Below are 19,055 nucleotides of genomic sequence, written 5' to 3' on the forward strand. Positions count from 1 at the left end.
CCGGTTAATAATTATTTCATAATTACATTTTGACAGTAGGATTTAAAAAAAAAAGAAAGAGGAAAGAACACTGTACAGATTCTTACTTTAAATCTTCTTTATTTGCACTCCATAACCGCAATTGTCCTTTAAGCTCATGTGCGAAGTACTAGTACCTCTTTGTCGCACTTATGTGATGTCACCGATCACGTTCACTGCCTTCGTAGCTGGCGATAACATCCGACTTCATAAATGAAAAAAATACTGTTTATATCAAGCTGTTGTTCATGTTCTCGGACGAACAGACTTCTTTAACGTGAAGCGGGAATAGAGACACATTGCACAGGTAATGTTTACATTTTCTATTCCTTCGTTTCCTACCGGAAACCGACAATGTGTTCATGAGTGTACGATGACTGCAGTATCAATGTGCACTGTGATGATTGGCTAGTTCTTAGTTTAAACCATTAAAAACTATCCATCCATATATTTTCTATAAATATTGTATATTAAATACATGTCACTTGTTATATATGTGTGTATGTCATGGTAGTATTTTTTAAATGCAAATTATAATATGATAATGAATTTCACGTAGTGCCAAGGATCACCATGTGTCAGTAAATATAACAAAAATGAGCCCCCCCAAATCCCCTGTATTGTGTTGTACAGGATGCAGCCACTCAAGGATGCCCAGTTGGGGGCTTTTACATTCTTTGCTTCCGCACTCCCTCATGATGTGTGCGGCAGCAACGGTCTCCCCCTGACCCCCAACTCCATCAAAATATTGGGTCGCTTTCAGATCCTGAAGACCGTCACCCATCCCAGACTCTGCCAATATGTGGACATCTCCAGAGGAAAGCATGGTATACATAATATAACTCCTGCAATTTACATGACTGATTATCACTCAGCATATCAATACCTGTTTCTATTGTATCTTCTTCTCTTCCTGCAGAACGTCTCATTGTTGTTGCTGAACACCATGAGAGCAGCCTGAGTGATTTCCAAAAACAGGGAAACAAAGTCAGGTTAGAATTTTGTTAATAATCTGCCATTAAGGAATTGAATTAAGGAATTTGGTGGCTGCTCTAGTAGGAGTGACACACTGTGTTTAGTTTGTCAGCTGCACAATAGCAGAAAGGAAGGCGCTAAAAAGAGTTTTTAATATGGCACAGAAAAATCACCGGTTGCTCTTTGCATTCCCTCGAACTATTCAGCTGTCATTGCCTTAGCAAGCCACAAACAATAATCAGACCCCTTTTTTTTGTTTAAGCTATTCACATTTGACTTAGGCAGTATGCACTGTAAGAATCGCTTCAATGTCATTGTTTTGTTACAATGACAATAAATACATTCAATTTAATTATTATTACAGACCTTTATTTTGCATAGTGTGTGACACAAATGTGTGTGTTCAGCCCAGAGAGGGTTCTGCAAATCGCCTACGAGATCCTGGAAGGTCTGGCCTTTATGAACAAACATGGTATGGTGCATCGGGCCCTCAATGTGCACAATGTTCTCCTGGATAGCAAGGTAGCATTAAGCGTAATTCAAATAAAATGCAGTGATTTTGTGAGCTGATGTTAACGTGAGATGTGTTTCTCTCTGTTGTAGGGTAACGTCAAGCTGGCAAAGTTTGGCCTCTATCACATGACCGATCACGGCGCTGATGTGGACTTTCCAATTGGGTATGCAGATTTGTTTTGCTACGCCGAAAAAGTCCTTCTTGATTCTTTTCCAGACAGGAAACCTGAAAAAATGGCAGCATCAGAGCAGTGAATGTTGAGTAAATGACAGTGCTTGTAATTGCAGATTGAAACCGCAAGATGGCACTAAATGACTACTTTTGTATAAATCAAGCTCCTCATCTCACAACAGTCCATTGGAAGCAAGTTGTTGTCAGATGTCAGAATATTGCTTTGGCCTGAGCATAACAAACAAACAAACAAAAACAGCAACTAACAAAGGATAGGTGCAAAAAAAAATAATCCCGTGAATCAAACCAAAATGCCCGTGATCCATCAACAAGCATCTAATGTGGTGTTATTTCATAATTTGCAAAGAGGAAGGATGTCTGATGATGACTAATGGGAAAAATATATATTGTTCAAATACTGTGCAGCACAATTTTCGAGGGGATTTTTTGTTTGTTTGTTTTATATCTTTTTATCTAGAAGTAGTTTATGTATATCTATCATTTTCCAACTCCGTTAGCATAGGCTATTACTAGACTATTTTATACAGGTAATTCAGGTTACCTCATCATTAACCCTATAAAGCCTGAACCATGAAATATATGAGAGAAAATTAGGCTTTTTTGTAAATAGAGTGTTTATTGGTCCTTTTGAACAAAAAAAAAAAAAAAATGAAAATCAACTTCCATATATGACTTTTCTATCTTATTTGATACATCCAGTCACATTTATAAGTGTCAAAAATATAATAACAGACACATCAAACATATTAGTATTTCCCAAGCATCTGAAAGAACATTTCCCTTTATTAATAATTACAAATTCAGTGTCTCTCCTTTCTCAATTGGGGCGATCTTGCAAGGTCGCTGGAAAAGCCATCAACTGGGTGATACTGCCCTCTAATGGATTATCCGTGCATTGCATGTGTCAGATCATATTCGTCAGGGTTTTTAATGGGGGGAAAAAATATTATACTCATGAAATAGAGGGCTCAAAATGTCTTGTATTTAATATGATCCATTTGGCTTTATAGGGTTAACCTTCAAAATGTGTGATCCTCGCAGGTACCCATCATACCTGGCCCCAGAGGTGATTGCACAGGGCTGCTTTCACCCCAGTGACCCTTCCCACGATGAAGCCCCGCGGCCCTCGGGACCCAAATCTGATGTGTGGTCACTTGGCGTTCTGCTGTTTGAACTGTGTTCTGTAAGAATGCTTTACATAAGACTACAATACATTCAAGAACGTCTTGTTGCCTTAACACCTTTTTTTGTGTTTTCGGTGGATCAGGGTCGCCGGCTATTGCATAACATTGACATAAACGAGAGGCTGAAGTTCATTCTAACGCTGGGTAAGACAGTCTTCTGCTAAGAATGGATACACGTTTTGCTAGACATCTATCGTTATGTCGTCTGTCCTTTTCAGGCTGCATGGATGAGATTGTCACAGTCCTCGCTGAAGAGCATGGCTGCTTGGAAAGCATTAAGGTAGTCCTCAAATCGGTTGTATTTCAGCGCGTGGGGGGGTTGTGGTGGGCTAGGATGCTGGAGGGGGTGCGCGTGTGACCCAGGGAAATTCACCCCCTCACAGCCCCCGCTGTACAAGATTAAAGTGTAATTGCACAGCCACTACTGTAGGTGGCAGTGGTGCTGCTTGTTTGAATGAACTCTTTGATTGTACTTGTTTCTGATTTAATTTAAAATAGCTAATTTGTAAATACTACTTTTGGCAATTAACTCATTCACTACCATTGACGGCTATAAACGTCAAAAATTCATTTGAACTATTTCTATTAGTTTAACATTTTTTCCACTTTTGTTAACAAGAGTATGAAAACCTAGAATTTTTTTAATTGTTCATTTAGAACAGATATGAAATTTGTGATTAATCGCGAGTTAACTAGTGAAGTCATGCGATTAATTACAATAAAAAAAATTCAATCGCCTCTTGCCCCAATTTTTTTAATAATCTTTTCTTTTGTTTAATGAATTTATGGCAGTGAATGAGTTAATCTGCTTTAAGTTGGCTGTTAAAATCTTTTTGACAGGAGCTGCCCGAGAACGTTCTAGAGTTGCTGCGAAAATGCTTGACCTTCCTTCCTTCCAAACGGTAACGGCCGAGCGATTGTAATATTTAGCTTTCATTTGTTTATATCACACGAACCAGGCATTTGAACATGATGTGTAGACTTTTCATGTTTATAGTAGCAGTTTTTCAAATTAACAAAACAATAATTGATGGATGGTTGTAGTGAAAATTGACTTTTTGCAACTTTCCATTTTTCTGTTATGCATGTGATACAGCCTGCCATTCAGGTTTAAAAAAAAAACTCAGACGAACTGTTTACAAATATGTTCCCCACCCCTAGGAGATATTAAACCCCAAAAAAATGACAGCAACAAACAGATGCTCTGTGCGCAACCTTCCAGGCCGAGCCCCGCCGAGTTGTTGGGGGACGCCGTGTTCGACGGCGTGTCGTGCCTCTACATGCCCTACCAGAAGCCCGTGAGCCTCTTCTCCTCCTCGCTACGCTGTGCACATCTGGAGCTACCCGAGGACATCGCCGACCTTTGCAAAGGTTGGCCTCAAATGCTCGCTTTGCGCATGCCGATTATTCACCTTAGATGCTCGTCAATAGCGCCGGTCAAATGTCTAAAACCGGAATGATTCAAGTGGATTTTTCGGATTCTATTTCCTGAATTTGTTAGGATTCTTCAAATTATTGAATTGTTTGGATGCTAATCTTGTATTCAAAGTGTTTTTTGGGGTTGGAATGCCCATCCCCAGTAGTAGTAGTAGCAATAATAATAATAATTAATAATTCTCTCTCCAATCTTTGGTTATTATGCATTGTGTTTTAATTTTTTTTTTTTTAACATATTTACGTCTATAGTACATGGTGAAGTTCATGGAAAAAAAGTAAGATTCTCATCTTTTCATGCTAATAATTTTTTTATTATGTGGTCAGTCACTTGAAAAAAAAGTCCTGTTTTTCTGACTAATTTTTTGGGGTAGTTTTTTTTTTCCTGCTGTTTTATTGAATACTCCCCCCTGTTTTTTTTAGTATTTTTTTCTGTTAAAAAAAATGTTTCTCTGTTTTTCTGAATAATTATTTTTCTGTTTTTTGAGTAATTTTTCCCTGTTTTATAAAATAATTATTTTTCTGTTTTTTAAAATATTTTTTTTAAAAGGGGTTTTCCCTCAGAGATTAGAGAACAAACCACATTGCAGTATAGACATTCATTCCTTTATTGCGAGCCAGTAAGTAAACATGACCATCTTATTGCATATGGAGGTATGCAACAAGTCTCTTGGAGTTCAGAGGTTAAAAAAAAAAAAAAAAAACTCCTAAAAAACAGAGCTGGTGTTCTGTTTTTCGGAATAATTTTGTTTTCTGTTTTTTTTTTTTTAAATATTTGTTTCCATTTTTCTGAATAATTTTTTCAGCCTGTTTTTCAAAATATTTTTTGGACAGAAAAAAATATTCATTAAAACCAAAAAAATACACAAAAAAATAGTCAGAAAAAACAGGAGTTTTTTTTTTTCTCAAGTGAATGTAATACGCTTCCGTAGTCAGTGGCTTCAATATTGGTATATCGTTTGTATATCAATACAAAGAGACATTGATAATCATTTTGCTTTCAGGGGACGACGACAACTACCTCTCAGAGCGGGCCATCAATGAGGTGTACCACCTGTGGTGCCTTGCAGGCGGCGACCTTGAGAAAGAGCTGACCAACAAAGAAATCATCCAGTCGAAACCTCCCATATGCACGCTGCCCAAGTACAGTACTCGGCTGTTTGTTTGTTGGCACACGACTGAACGATATTCTTAATATCTCCCTGACTCTTGTTCATATGTAGTTTTGTACTGGAGGATGGCGAGTCGTTCGGCCAGGGCAGGGATCGCAGTTTCTTGCTTGACGACACCACGGTGACGCTTTCTCTGTGCCAGCTCAGAAATGTAAGACTAACAAGAGTGTATCAAAACATTTTGTACACAATTTTTTTTTTTCAAGGTCCTCTTTCCATGTATTTTTTTTTTTTAACTCATTCACTGCCATTGAAGCCTATAAACGTCAAAAATTCATTTAAACTATTTCTATTAGTTTTACATTTTTTCCCACTTTTGTTAACAAGAGTATGAAAACCTAGACATTTTTTTTAATATATATTTTTTTAAGATTATTAAAAATTAGGGGTGTCAGGTGATAATTTTTTTAAAATTGTAATTAATAGCATGACTTCAATAGTTAACTCACGATTAATCACACATTTTATATCTGTTCTAAATGTACAATATTTTTTTTTCTAGGTTTTCATACTCTTGTTAACAAAAGTGGAAACAAATAGAAATAGTTCAAATGACTTTTTGACGTCTATAGCCATCAATGGCAGTGAATGAGTTAATAACCACAAGCAATGACTTAAGATGTATTACAATAAACAATATCAGATTATTATACATAAATGTTTTGGTTTTATAGGTTTGTCTTACACTAAAAGATAGGCAAATTAGGGATAGACCGATTATCAGCCGAGCCGATTATCGGCGCTGATTTTCAGCGTTTTACAAATATCAGCATCGGCCATTTTTCATACAGCCGATAATAGATCAATATAAAAAAAGTGTTAACTTCAACTATTTATTTAAAATTTCATTTAACAAGACTGATGACCCTGGGAACTCAAAATAAGTCAAAATTAATATTTCATATATTTAGACATTTTGGAAGATTTTATTACCTGTAGAAAACTATAGTGAGCTATTTACTTGGTTAAGATCGTATTTAACTGACTTATTCGATTTTTAAAAGGAAGATGTCTATTGACTAAGATTTATTTCGATTTTTGAACTCCAATATTTGATGAATTCTAAAAGTTGTTCAATAAACATACGCTTAAAAGGTCAACAAACTTTTAAGAGCTGGGGTTTGTATTTTGTTCAATTTTGATGCCAATATTTTCCCTTTTAGTGAAAATTAATACGGCTCCAAACATCATTGACTACTAATAATCGGTATAGGCCCCGAAAAAAAAACATATTGGTCCATCCCTAAGGCAAGTTAACCATAAATTAATATTAAAGACACTTCATTTATCTAGCGGTACTTGTTAAATTAAGTGTTCACTACGATAACCTCACAAAATTCTACCAATTGAGTGTGGCATAAACGTAAATAAGTCAAGTGTAACGTCATCACTTCAGCTTTTTACATGTAATGAAATAAATGATGAATAAACATGAGGACGACACATGAACTTATATAGACACTATACTGTATAAGTAAATAAATAAAATATACATATATAAATATTTATAGTGTATATTCCATATACATTGAGATGTTGCTTTGAATTTTCTTAATACTGAATGTGATTAAAGACTCAAGCAGTAAAATAATTGATGCTACTTTTGAAGATGACATTTTGTCCTTTTCCAGAGACTGAAGGACGTCGCCGGAGAAACTTATTTCCCCCTGCTGGAGGACGAGTAAGTGGACGTCGCTTTCAGCCTCCTAATTTCTCGCACCGTTGCCACATTGCTTTGATTTAGCCACCTGCACATGTGTACGTCTATCCATCCATTTTCTATACCGCCTATCCCGTTCGGGCTTGCGGGGTTCTGCAGCAGCCTGTGCCGGTTGATTAAGGGTGAAAAGACTATTCGCCATTCGATCACAGGGGCGCACGCATGCACATTTGACACCACACGCTGAACGTTCTTCATCTGCTTGCCCCCCAGACAGTCCAGTCTGGCGCACTCCAACAGCGCCAACGAGCTGTCGGCCACCGTCACGCTACCGCTCATCATCCGCGAGAGAGACACCGAGTACCAACTCATCCGTGTCATCCTCTTCGACAGGCTGCTCAAGGTCTCCCCTTGCCTTCATTCTCTGATGCAAAGACACACTTGTTGCTAAATAGCTAATATCACTAAATTCATGTATTCATGCTGTCAGGTGTATCCTTATAAGAAGAATCTGGTGTACAAAGAGGCCAGGGTTGACATCCCCCCTCTTGTGCGTGGACTAGCCTGGGCCGCACTGCTGGGCATTGAGGTACAAAACGTGCTCTGGAAAAAAAATGGTCGTGCCACCCGAATGCATCGTTTTTTTTGTATCTTTTATTTTTGTAAAGGGAGACATTCAGGCCAAATACGAAAGCATCGACAAGGACACGCCCATTCCAACGGACAGACAGGTAACAGCGCGGCAATGATGGCACAGAATACACATCTGTTTTCAAACAAAAGGGAGTAAAAGTCAGAAAAATATCTCAAGTGAAGTACACATAGCTGAAAAATCTACTTTGGTACATTAAAAATTAGGGATGTGAATTGCCTAGTACCTGGTGATTCGATTCGTATCACGATTCATAGGTCACGATTCGATTCGATTAATCCCGATGCGAATCTATGAATTGATTATTGCAACAGAAAAAAATAACTTAAATTTAGAAAATTCAAATCCGTAAACTTGTACATGTACACTGTACGATTTGTATGAAAATGTATTTATCTGAAAATTCAGGCTTATAACTGAGCCACTGCATTCATGTTTAAACAGCACTGAAATAAAATTAAGGCTTAATGTTCCATTAATATAACATTCTTCCATGCTTAATGTGTGAATCCTAAGTAAGACGTTTTGTTATTCCTATAAAAAAAAAATTATGTTTAAAAATCGATTCGGCTGCATATCAAATCGATTCGAGAATTGCGCGCTGTAATATCGCGGTATATTGCCGAATCGATTTTTAACACCCCTATTAAAAATAATTCTGTCATGCGCCATGACATTTAAATATAATCCTATTTCCGATCACAGATCGAGGTGGACATCCCACGCTGCCACCAATACGACGAGCTGCTGTCCTCCCCCCAGGGTCACGTAAAGTTCAGACGTCTCCTGAAAGCCTGGGTGGTCTCCCATCCCGACTTGGTCTACTGGCAGGGTCAGTCTAAACCAGGCACATCATCTGTCTTAACCAACTTTTACTATGCAGCACGACTGAAGTTTTCACACCACCTGAATGATTATCTAGCATCCTTGCTCGGAACCCTCTTGATACCGTGTGGCGTAATATGCGATTGGCCACAAGGGGGGAGTCCTGTCCCATCTCTGCCAGAGCCGTAAGGAGCGAGAGTTTGGCCAACTCGTTTTCAGCAGGGTAACAAGATGGCGTCCATATGTCATGTGACCAGCAGTTGGCCAAACTCTCTCTCTATGCGGCTCTGATCTCTGCCTTAGCCAGAAGTAAAATAACTGTATGATAAAGTGAATTTTAATTAAAAACATTTAATTAAGAAAGATGTATTTTAATACAAAGAATTACAGTAAAAATGAAAAAAATCTGACAGACGTAATTTATAGATTGATTGATTCAATCAACTTCAGTAAAAAACAAACAGTTTTATAGATTTTATTTTAAAATGTAATTTAAAGGTTAAACCTGCAGTATTGATTGGAAAAAGGCTACAGTATTACAATACATTGTTCCCTCGTTATAACGCTGTTTCGCTGATTTTTTTAGTGCAATTTTGCATGCATTTTTTTTTTTTTTACAGTAATGTACCTATTTTATAAAAGGTTTGAACATTAAGAACGTCTAAACAAGAGAGAAATGTGAGAAAATGTAAATCCCTCAATGGAAAAAGTGCATAAACTGTGTGGTGAGGGATTTTAGAGTCTCAAAACATGTATAATAAATGTAAAACTTAAAGCTAACTATTTCGCGGATTTCATTTATTGCAAGAACCTAACCCCAGCGGAAAACGAGGGAACGCTGTAATAAAGCTGTTATATTAAGAGCATAAATGTCTGATTGTTTCAAGGTAACAGCTGTTGCAGATCCTGTTAAGATACTATGTATTTTTTTTGTAGTATTAAGTCTCTTTTTTCCTGAAAAAAGTACAATATGTACCTAGTGTAAAAAATAATGCAATATTTAGACTTTAGTATTTTCTGGACTTTTTATCATAATTAAAATTGTGTGCTCCATACAGTATATGACTTCATATAATGTAGGTGTGATGAAAGACAGCTAATCCGGTTCATTTGGAACCAAAATGTGCCTAACCTAACCACATCTAGTCAAGATCTGATCCAAATTGCATATTTCAGGGGATTTTATGACATTCATCTCAATCTCAATAAAACTTGACTTTGTTGTAGCTGTTGCGTGTGTTTAGTTTTTAGATACAGTTGAATGTACGCATCTGCTCTTATATTTCACAAGTGACGATTGTCTTTTTCTCTTTTAGGTTTGGATTCACTTTGCGCCCCATTTCTTTACTTGAATTTTAACAACGAAGGTACGAAATCACAAATGGATGCTTTTTGTTTTTGGATTGTGTTTTTTTTGTCCATTTACATTTTTGTGCTCTTCCCAGCGTTGGCATACTCATGTATGTCCGCATTCATCCCCAAATACCTCTACAACTTTTTCCTGAAGGACAACTCGCACGTCATCCAAGGTGAGATGGAGAAAAACGATTAGTTGTACTTGTGATCCCGCCATTCCCATTCGCTGCCTTGTTTATTAGCCTGCGTGATGTTGAGCTGCTAAAGTAGAAAACAAAATGCAAAAGCTCAGGACATGGTTGCAGCGCGGTTCAAAAGCAAATGATCACGGTCTGCAGCTGGCTGCTCAGTGTCGATTGCATTTTTTTTGGGGGTGTTGTTTCAATGCTCTTAATGCATTCCCACAGCTGTGGCGCATCATGTGGCACGAGGGGAATAAATAAAACTGCATTAAAAACCGTTCCTGCATGACGAATAAAAAAGGCACAAACTGGACTATTATCATCTCGCTACCCTTTTAGGTGGTCCGGAGAGTCGGTTTTATGTTTATCTGTCTGGTCAGAGCTCTTTTGTTGATAATAAAAAAAATAAAAAAATGCCTTTGCTGCCAACATAGACAAATGATACATCCAAGGTTAAGCAATAAAAAAAATGTCTGCTACTGTCTAGATCTCTAATCCCTGTTCCCTGTGCCAATCTCATCCTGACCGAATATATTGATACAATATAAATCTTGAGCCTGTAGTTCCCCCGCAATTTGATAACGTCATCTTGCCAAGATGTTTTTGGACAACTGAATGCTTCCAGATGTGTGGGAACAGTTTAGGAAAGGCTCTTTACAAAGGTCTACAAAGGTTTTTAGTGCATATCTAAATCTTTTTATGTCTCGCCATACTTGAGGTCCGAAGCGTCCAAATGCACAACTAAGGTGATTGCTGTTGCTTTTTCTGGTTTCTGATTGGTCGAATAGCAAACGCAGAAGATGCTCTCATTTTTCAGAGTACCTGACCGTCTTCTCGCAAATGATCGCCTTCCATGACCCCGAGCTGAGCAACCACTTGAACGACATCGGCTTCATCCCTGACGTAAGGATGCAGACATTATTAGCATCTGTTGGCTAGTTTGTGTTGAAAAGATGCGGTTTAAAAATCTGTGAGCATTTTTCATCTCTTCAAGCAACCCCGGCTGAATGTATTTGCTTAGTGTCAGTGTTTTCCACTTTTTTTTAAAGTTTGATACTAAGCATGCATAACATGCGTAAAGATGCTCAATTCCATCTCAAAAGGATTTCAAAAAAAAATATTATCCAAGCAGAATTATGTTGAAATGTTTGATATCAATCCAAGTCATTAGACCGCAAGGAGCATGAATCACAATTTCCTCTCGCAACCTCATTCAGCACTTACATCAGCAAAGCACCAAATTTATGGGAGTATTTAATAGAAATATGAATGAAACACTTCTGTTTTTTTTTTTTCAACTCTCATTACTCAGATTATCTAGGATGACCTAATGGTCAGTAAGAAAAAAAGATGACATCAAAATGGCAAGTAAAGAACTTTGAAACTTTGTATCCATTTTGTCATTATGTTGACTGAAGATAGCTTGGATATTTGGGAAGAAAAAAAATCTAATCCTAATACAGATTTTTACAAATCTAAGGGACATTCCCTAAAAGCCCATAGAGTGTGCGCACGTAGCGAATATTGTTTTTTCGTCAGGCTTCGTTCAAGGTTGCAAAGACGTTCGCAAATTGTTTTTTTTTTGGTTTGCAAAGAAATTTTTAACATGTTAAAATTTTGATGTACAATTGCATGTAAATGCACACGCGACAAAGACTCTCCATGAATTCCACTGACAACCCAGGCTAAACTTTTCTCCTGTTAGTGTATCAGCGGAGATCACTTCAAATACTTCCTTGACACCAATGAATTCTTTCTGGGCTTTTGAGCCGTCTTGTGGCATCTTAAGAGCATTATAGAAAGAGCACAAAAAATGTAAATACATTTGAGTTTTTCACTGAATGTTGATATAAAATAAATAAATAAATTTGAGGTTAATTCGATGTGCTGCTGGAGGATGCAAGGTGTCTTCGCCAATAAATCCTGAGGCGGACCTCACATAATGCGTATCCAGAGGTTTAATTCAGGTCGTTTTCCATTTGGCGACCATGATGATGTAAAGGTGACCCACCCCAACCCCCCGGGTGTGCCATTTATGCTGCCACTCATGCAATCTGGCCCAAGTTGAAATCGAGACCGGCGACGTTGCTTATCATTTGAGTGCACGGAGCGAAACGATGGCACACTCCTCGTCTCGCCTCCGCGCCTCCCAATTAGCTGTCAGCTGAGTGTCCGAGATAAGCGCCAGCTGTCCACATCCAGTGGTAACCCCCACCACCCCCACCCTACCCCCATACACCTGGCAAATGTGTGTACAGGCGCTTCGTTAACGGACGACCCTACATCACGATGCATTATGTACTCTAATTTAGCATTTATAGGAGTCCTCAGGGGCGAAATTGAGAGATTACAAATTGGCATAATGAGATTAATTATGACTCATAATCAGAGTCAGCAAGTTTTTGCAGTCTGTTCCTTCAGGGCTTGCAGAGTTAAGTCACTGATTAAAGCCTATTTTGTTATACTCAATTCAGCACATTGTGGAGAGCAAATGTTGCTTAATCTCACTAATGTTTTCCCTCCTTTGTCTCCCACATTCACAGCTGTATGCCATTCCTTGGTTCCTGACCATGTTCACACGTGAGTAGTTACGTCTCACAAGACATTTGTCACCCATTGAGGGACTATAATGAGTATAGTAAAAATAATAATAATAATTGTAGTTATTTAGTGCTTAACAGTAGAGCTGGAATATTTCTTCACCGTTCACACGACGTAACCCAGCAAATGAAATTTTGCGACCCATACGGTAATCAGATGATCAAATGCTGGATGATGTCAACGTTGAAGGTTCTTGAGTGTCAACTTAATCCTTGAGCGTGGTTAACCCTCGCTATTCATGGGGGATAGGGGCCAAGTCCTGCCAATAACTGACGACCAGTGATGCCGGTTTATAATATAATATATACTGCAATGTATGTAGTAATAATACAATAAACTCATGACAATCATATACATAATTTTGTATTTATATAGATGTTTATGTATTTTGTGTTTGTTATATATGGATATATGTACTGTGTATTATAGATCTATATTCTTATGTAAAATTGCAAGGATTGTTATTGTTTTATAAGTTAGGTTTCAAACAGGTAAGTGTTAAAAAAAAAAGAAAAGTTGATGCTTCTTCCTAATCCTTTTCCGAACATGTGCATTTGCTAGTTGTTGATATCGGTTTTACTTTTTTCCTTATCTATGCTTTTTCTTTTTATGCATGTTCAAAAATTAAGGAAAAAATAACATTCATCATTCTTGGCTGCCATTTTGAGTAACTAGTAGTCTAAGGTGTGACTTTAACGTAGTACTCAAATTAACGTTAAAAAGTAAAAAAAAAAGTTTTAGTAACATTGCATTGTGGCAAAACATAGTTGGCAAAATATAGTTGGCAAAATATACACAATATATACATACACAATATACTAGGCTGCAGAAGAAAGTAGCGTAAGTTTAGCCACGGTCTCCTACATACAAAGTTTGTGCATGCAACAAAATTAATAATTAACCAAGAATAAAATACAGGAGGTAAAACACACCATTCTCATCTTTACATCATGGAACGTGAAAGTAATAAAGGGAAACGATTAACATCTTCAACCGTGAAGCATTATGGGATGAGGTCATATGCCCTCTTGTCCAGAGGGAGTGACATCACGTTTTACATACCAGCTCAGTAAGCCTAGTGGTAGAATGTGCGCCCTGAGATTGGGCGGTCGTGGGTTCAATCTCCAGCTGGGTCATACCAAAAACTATTTAAAAAAAGGGACCTATTTGCCTCCCTGCTTGACACTCAGCATTACGGGTTGGAATTGGGAGGGAGGGGGGGGTTAGATCACCAAATGATTCCCGAGCGCAAGCCCCTGCTGCTGCTCACCGCTACCTCAGGGGATGGGTCAAATGCGGAGAACAAATTTCACCCCGCTTAGGTTGGCGTGGCAATCAGTGGTACTTTAACTTCAATGAAGGAAGTAGAGACGTTCACATTTTCAAGTTGGAAAATACAGTCCCAATGTTGAGTTTGTGACAGCTGAAGATGAAAATATTCAGGTACTGTAAGATACTGTAGACGTGTTATCTAACTAAACGGAAAATTCCTGTTTCATCTTCGTCCCACAATTCCATGTCGTGCGGTTTATAAAGAACAATGGCAACAAAACAAAAAAATCTGCTTTTATATACCGTACGAAAGGTGGATGTGTGTTGGCAGTCAATTAGCATCAGGAGTCTGCTTGCGTTTGGTGAGCAAAGAATGCGACTGAAAAGGTCAGCGACTCCACTGGGGATGTTATTTTTCATACACCTGTGACCTTTATTCAGTCTACTGATTATTTCGTAAAATCTTTTAGATGACCCAAGCCAGTAGAGCAGCTGCGTTAAATTCTTTAGCGTCCCTGAAATGTCGGCAGAAAGCCCTTAAAAAGTGGTGGTTCAATGATATAAACGCTGTCATTGTCCAAACTGTCTTTTCAGTAGTTTTTTTAGTCTCCACAATATAACCCAGCATGAGAAGCACAAACGTTGACAGCGCAGCTATGATGGAAAGGAGTGTGAAGCATGACCTTCTTACCCCCTTCTCACCCCCCCTGAGGCAGAGTCCGGCATTAGGGTGTTCTGCTCTGACTGCTAATGTCCACCTTTCGAGCACCCGCCACTTTTTCAGGGTCATGTTCTCGTCACATACATAAATATACATGCATTGGCATCGACTGCCACCCCCCCGGCGCCTCTGTGCACCCACGGGCAAACCCGAACAGGTGCGCGATTGCCTTCAAATGTGAAGACTATCATTAAGAAAAAATAGAACGGCCAAGTTGAATATTCTGCCAGAAAACCACCTCCACATGAAAACTCCCCATGGGCAACCTTTCCTCAGCACATTTCTATTCCGGGTTGGCTTTTTTTTCCTTTCTTTTTTCAACACAACCAGGCTTTAGCCAATGTATAATTCACATATGCAAATCATGCCTTTTTATATACAAAGTGCTTTCATAGTGTCCCGATCCTGTTGTCTGGCACGCTGCTGCGTCTCTTTGAATTCTTTTTTTTTTTTTTCTTCTTCCCATATCTGCACCCGCCTTTGCAGATGTGTTCCCACTGCACAAGATCTTCCACCTGTGGGACACGCTGCTGCTGGGGAACTCGTCGTTCCCTTTGTGCATCGGCATGGCCATATTGCAGCAGCTCAGGGACCGCCTTCTTGCAAACGGCTTCAACGAGTGCATCCTGCTGTTCTCTGACTTACCAGGTGACCCTTAACGTATGCATTACAGCAGTGGTTTTCAAACCTTTTACACCATATGTAGCACCCGAAAAAAACGTACCACCATCATTACCAAAGTTAAAATTCAGTAACTCAGTAAGTGTACTGTAGATGCTCAACAAAAATGAGGCTGGTTTCATCCCTAAAAATGTTTAATATTATTGTAAGCCACTGTAACATGATACACTTGTAAAATTACGCACTACCTATAAATATAGGGAAACAAATGCTTAAATGAGTCAATTGCACAAAAATAGTGTACTAAATAAAAAAATGTTTATAAAACAAAGAGTTCTTTAAGATAAAATGCAAACGTACTGAATTTAGTGAAATACAATTTACAGATTAGGCTGTGATTCTTTGGCATGCCACTAGAGGGAGCCCACATAACATTCATGATTAGTGATGGTAAAACGAAGCGTCACAAACCACTTGTGATATTTTTATTTTTTTACTCCTCTAGATGGTGCTCTTGGTAGGGCTGCTCCTCTGGGATGCTCGATTATGAAGAAAATATTCATCACGATTATAATGATAATAATAATTGAAATCGCGATTAGGACGATCATTTACTTTTTGGCACAAAACGAGAGGTTTAAACGTAAAAAATATTGAGGCAAATAAAATTCTTTGAAACACTATAATTATGCAAGTTACTTTTGGATGAAACAAAATGTACTAAATTGTTTTTTACAATAACGGTGCAAATGTATATTTGTAAACAACTCAAAATTAGTATTAATAATATTTATTTTTTACGGTTATGCTGATTTTGTAATTTTGAAGTGTAATAATTGAAATTGTAATTTAGTTTTGATTAATTGCACAGTCGTAGCTCTTGGTATAAAGATGCGATGGAAATTGATACAATTTCCACTGTATTGAAATTGATTACCGTGAGGATGTTTTTTTTACCATATTAAATAGTGTGAAATTGCACATCCACTACAATAGGTGGCGGTGGCGCTCTCATTGTTTTACAGTGCGCAAAGAGTATTACCTCCCCTCCAGAGGTGTACTATTTATAGAAACCCCAAAATAATTGAGAAGGCAGTACTGACCCACACACGTTCTGCTTGAGTCAACCTAGAGTCCTGATACTATTATTATCATCAAGTTTTGTCAAACCGCTCTGAATTTCACACTTGAACCCAACTTTAAGTCAAAGTTCATCTATAAAACCACTGCAAGCACTGGCATCCCCCCCCCCCCCCCCCCTCCGTGAAATCCGTCTCCTTATCTGCTACTGCAAGTTCAGTGTGCATCTGTGTGGAAATGAGATGCAAGCAGGCCGCCCCAAGCACCAAAACACTCCAGTTAGAGCGACGTTATATGGACAAAAGTTTTTAGACAGTTGGCTATTACTGCACAGTACTTGGCCCAGTTTGGGGGAGGCGCTATTATTTCAAGTACTCAGTCAGCCTAGGTGCTGCAGTATTTTTCTTCACAGTCTTCACTTTGCATCCTTGAGTCTCCAAAGCGTGGCTAACAACACGCAAGAACCAAATGTCATGACGTAAATACAAGAGACATTCTCTCTCCTCTATTGTTATGGTTTGTTTATTTTTCACTAAGACTGACATATTTAATGTGCAATTTTTGTAGCACTCGCACGACACAAACGCATAAGATTTGCACAGGGTGACCATGTGGCATTCAGAATGTACAAACTGCTCGGGGGGATAACTTCCCTTGTAAAGTTCTTGCTTTGACAAATGCTGCTTTGCCTTGCTCTCTGGCCTTTCTAAAAAAAAATAAAAATAAAAACAAAGAACAATGAATCCAAGGCCAGCAACCTTCCAACCCAAACCTTGTTTTACTACCTGACGTGCATATGCAAGGAATGAGGGCATAGCAGAGGCAGTTCTCCTTATAAAGGTCAAATATGTCAGGCAAATGCAGTCAGCTCCTTTTGCCAAGTTTTCCTTAGAGCCCTTGCCAGCTAGTTAATATCTAAAGCGGCCAGCCGCTTTATTGCTGCTTCAGACCTGAGGGTAAACCATGCAGGAGCTTAAACGCCTTAAGGAGTTAAGTCGAGGAAATTCACATTGAGGGAGTGACATCATCGTTTTAGCCTAAGTGTTCATAAACAGCAATGGAGGAAGGAATCAGAAAGTCGCATTTTCTATTTTGCGTTTGTTTGAAGGTTTAGTGCACACTCTGTTGTGGAGCTTCAATAAAACAATGTCAAACAAAAAGAAAAGAAAAGATTGCAGCGCAGTATGCATTCAAGCTTAAAGACTAAGTCACACCAGGTTGTGTGAGTGCACGAGGTCCCAAAATGATCAACGTAGCCGAACAACCAGAAGTTGCCTCTTTAGTGTGCTTTATGCAAGAAAGGGGAGAAAATGACTCCTAGTGATCACGAGCTTACAAGTTATAACAGTTCCATGCAACAGTGCATGCAAAAATAACTTTTGATAATGAGCCAAGTGTTGCCTCACTCTGTCTAAGACAGTATCTGATGGCGTGTGGCAGCAGAATTCTCGTAAATTCATCGCAATGCAAAGTCACAACTTTTGGTCACGACTACATTAGAGATAGACCGCTATGTTTTGTTTTTTCTCAGGGCCGATACCGATGCCGATTATTAGTAGTCAACGAGGCCGATAACCGATATTTGAAGACGATATTCATTTTCAGTAAGACTTAGAATATTGGTGGCAAAATTGTTTAAAATACAAATGCCAAAACTGACTTTGTTGTAGTGTCTTTAGCATTAATACTTATTGAACAATTTTTCAAACTTTTCAAAATGTAAAAAAAAAAAAAAAAAATTATAATAAAATTTTGATAAAATGCAGATACCGATATTCCAGTTGAGGTGGCTCGGGCATCTGGTTCGGATGCCTCCTGGACGCCTCCCTGGGGAGGTGTTCCGGGCATGGCCTACCGGCAGGAGGCCCCGGGGACGACCCAGGACACGCTGGAGAGACTATGTCTCTCGGCTGTCCTGGGAACGCCTTGGGGTCCCGTCGGATGAGCTGGCTGAAGTGGCTGGGGAGAGGGAAGTCTGGGCTTCCCTGCTAAAGCTGCTGCCCCCGCGACCCGACCCCGGATAAGCGGAAGAAGACGGACGGACGGGCAGATACCGATATTCGTCAAAATGCTTAATATCAGCGCCGATAATCAGTATATCCCTAAATTATATAAATGTAATGTTATACACAGACATCCTATTGGTCATTGTATTGATTAGTGACTTGGTAGACTTCTGGTGGAGCATATTAGTGTGTGATGTCTGAGGATGTATTTGAAGGATAATTCTTGAAAAAGTGTTTGTTTTTTTCTTAAAGTGTATTTAAGTAGGCCACATCTTAATAATCATGGGGAAATGTGGGTCCCAGGAAGAAACTAGTTGGTGCCCCTGTTCTCGACAGCGAAGTACTGTATGTGCCATGCTTATTATGGGACCCTATGCAAAGTCTGGAAGTGACTGTGAAGCTAAAATATGTCAACATTTTCTGAAAGTGCTAATGTCCAGTAAGGTAGGACAATTCATTGTTTCTAGTTATTTTCAGGAAGCATCATTATGTGATGATGTGATCGTGTTATGGTCAATTATGACCGTTTATTACAAAAATAGATAAGATTAGTGCTGCAACATTGCACCTGTGTGCATGTGATACAGCTC

General features: G+C 38.6%; 2 protein-coding genes across 3 annotated transcripts in view; one reads left to right on the forward strand and one right to left on the reverse strand.

The window, feature by feature from the left end:
• aimp1a (aminoacyl tRNA synthetase complex interacting multifunctional protein 1a) overlaps nt 1–19,055 on the reverse strand; it is a 74,715-nt gene that overhangs the window by 8,107 nt on the left and 47,553 nt on the right. The window contains exon 2 of one of the 2 annotated variants that reach the window (XM_077571915.1): nt 905–975. In XM_077571915.1, the coding sequence (XP_077428041.1) occupies nt 905–966 (62 nt within the window). In that variant the 5' untranslated portion in view covers nt 967–975. Of the gene's footprint in view, nt 1–86; nt 99–904; nt 976–19,055 lie in introns of those variants that run through there. The other variant, XM_077571917.1, reaches the window with a different exon arrangement.
• Nucleotides 50–19,055, forward strand: part of tbck (TBC1 domain containing kinase) — a 22,938-nt gene continuing 3,932 nt past the window's right edge. The window contains exons 1-22 of the mRNA XM_077571911.1: nt 50–325; nt 652–845; nt 938–1,010; nt 1,401–1,515; nt 1,597–1,670; nt 2,741–2,882; nt 2,967–3,027; nt 3,102–3,163; nt 3,724–3,785; nt 4,106–4,254; nt 5,322–5,460; nt 5,541–5,640; nt 7,121–7,170; nt 7,423–7,552; nt 7,640–7,738; nt 7,818–7,880; nt 8,507–8,633; nt 9,943–9,993; nt 10,072–10,155; nt 10,982–11,067; nt 12,708–12,744; nt 15,245–15,406. Of these exons, the coding sequence (XP_077428037.1) occupies nt 653–845; nt 938–1,010; nt 1,401–1,515; nt 1,597–1,670; nt 2,741–2,882; nt 2,967–3,027; nt 3,102–3,163; nt 3,724–3,785; nt 4,106–4,254; nt 5,322–5,460; nt 5,541–5,640; nt 7,121–7,170; nt 7,423–7,552; nt 7,640–7,738; nt 7,818–7,880; nt 8,507–8,633; nt 9,943–9,993; nt 10,072–10,155; nt 10,982–11,067; nt 12,708–12,744; nt 15,245–15,406 (2,059 nt within the window). The 5' untranslated portion in view covers nt 50–325; nt 652. The remainder of the gene's footprint in view (nt 326–651; nt 846–937; nt 1,011–1,400; nt 1,516–1,596; nt 1,671–2,740; nt 2,883–2,966; nt 3,028–3,101; nt 3,164–3,723; nt 3,786–4,105; nt 4,255–5,321; nt 5,461–5,540; nt 5,641–7,120; nt 7,171–7,422; nt 7,553–7,639; nt 7,739–7,817; nt 7,881–8,506; nt 8,634–9,942; nt 9,994–10,071; nt 10,156–10,981; nt 11,068–12,707; nt 12,745–15,244; nt 15,407–19,055) is intronic.

Source organism: Vanacampus margaritifer, chromosome 7, assembly GCF_051991255.1.
Source record: "Vanacampus margaritifer isolate UIUO_Vmar chromosome 7, RoL_Vmar_1.0, whole genome shotgun sequence".
Taxonomy (NCBI): Eukaryota; Metazoa; Chordata; class Actinopteri; order Syngnathiformes; family Syngnathidae; genus Vanacampus; species Vanacampus margaritifer.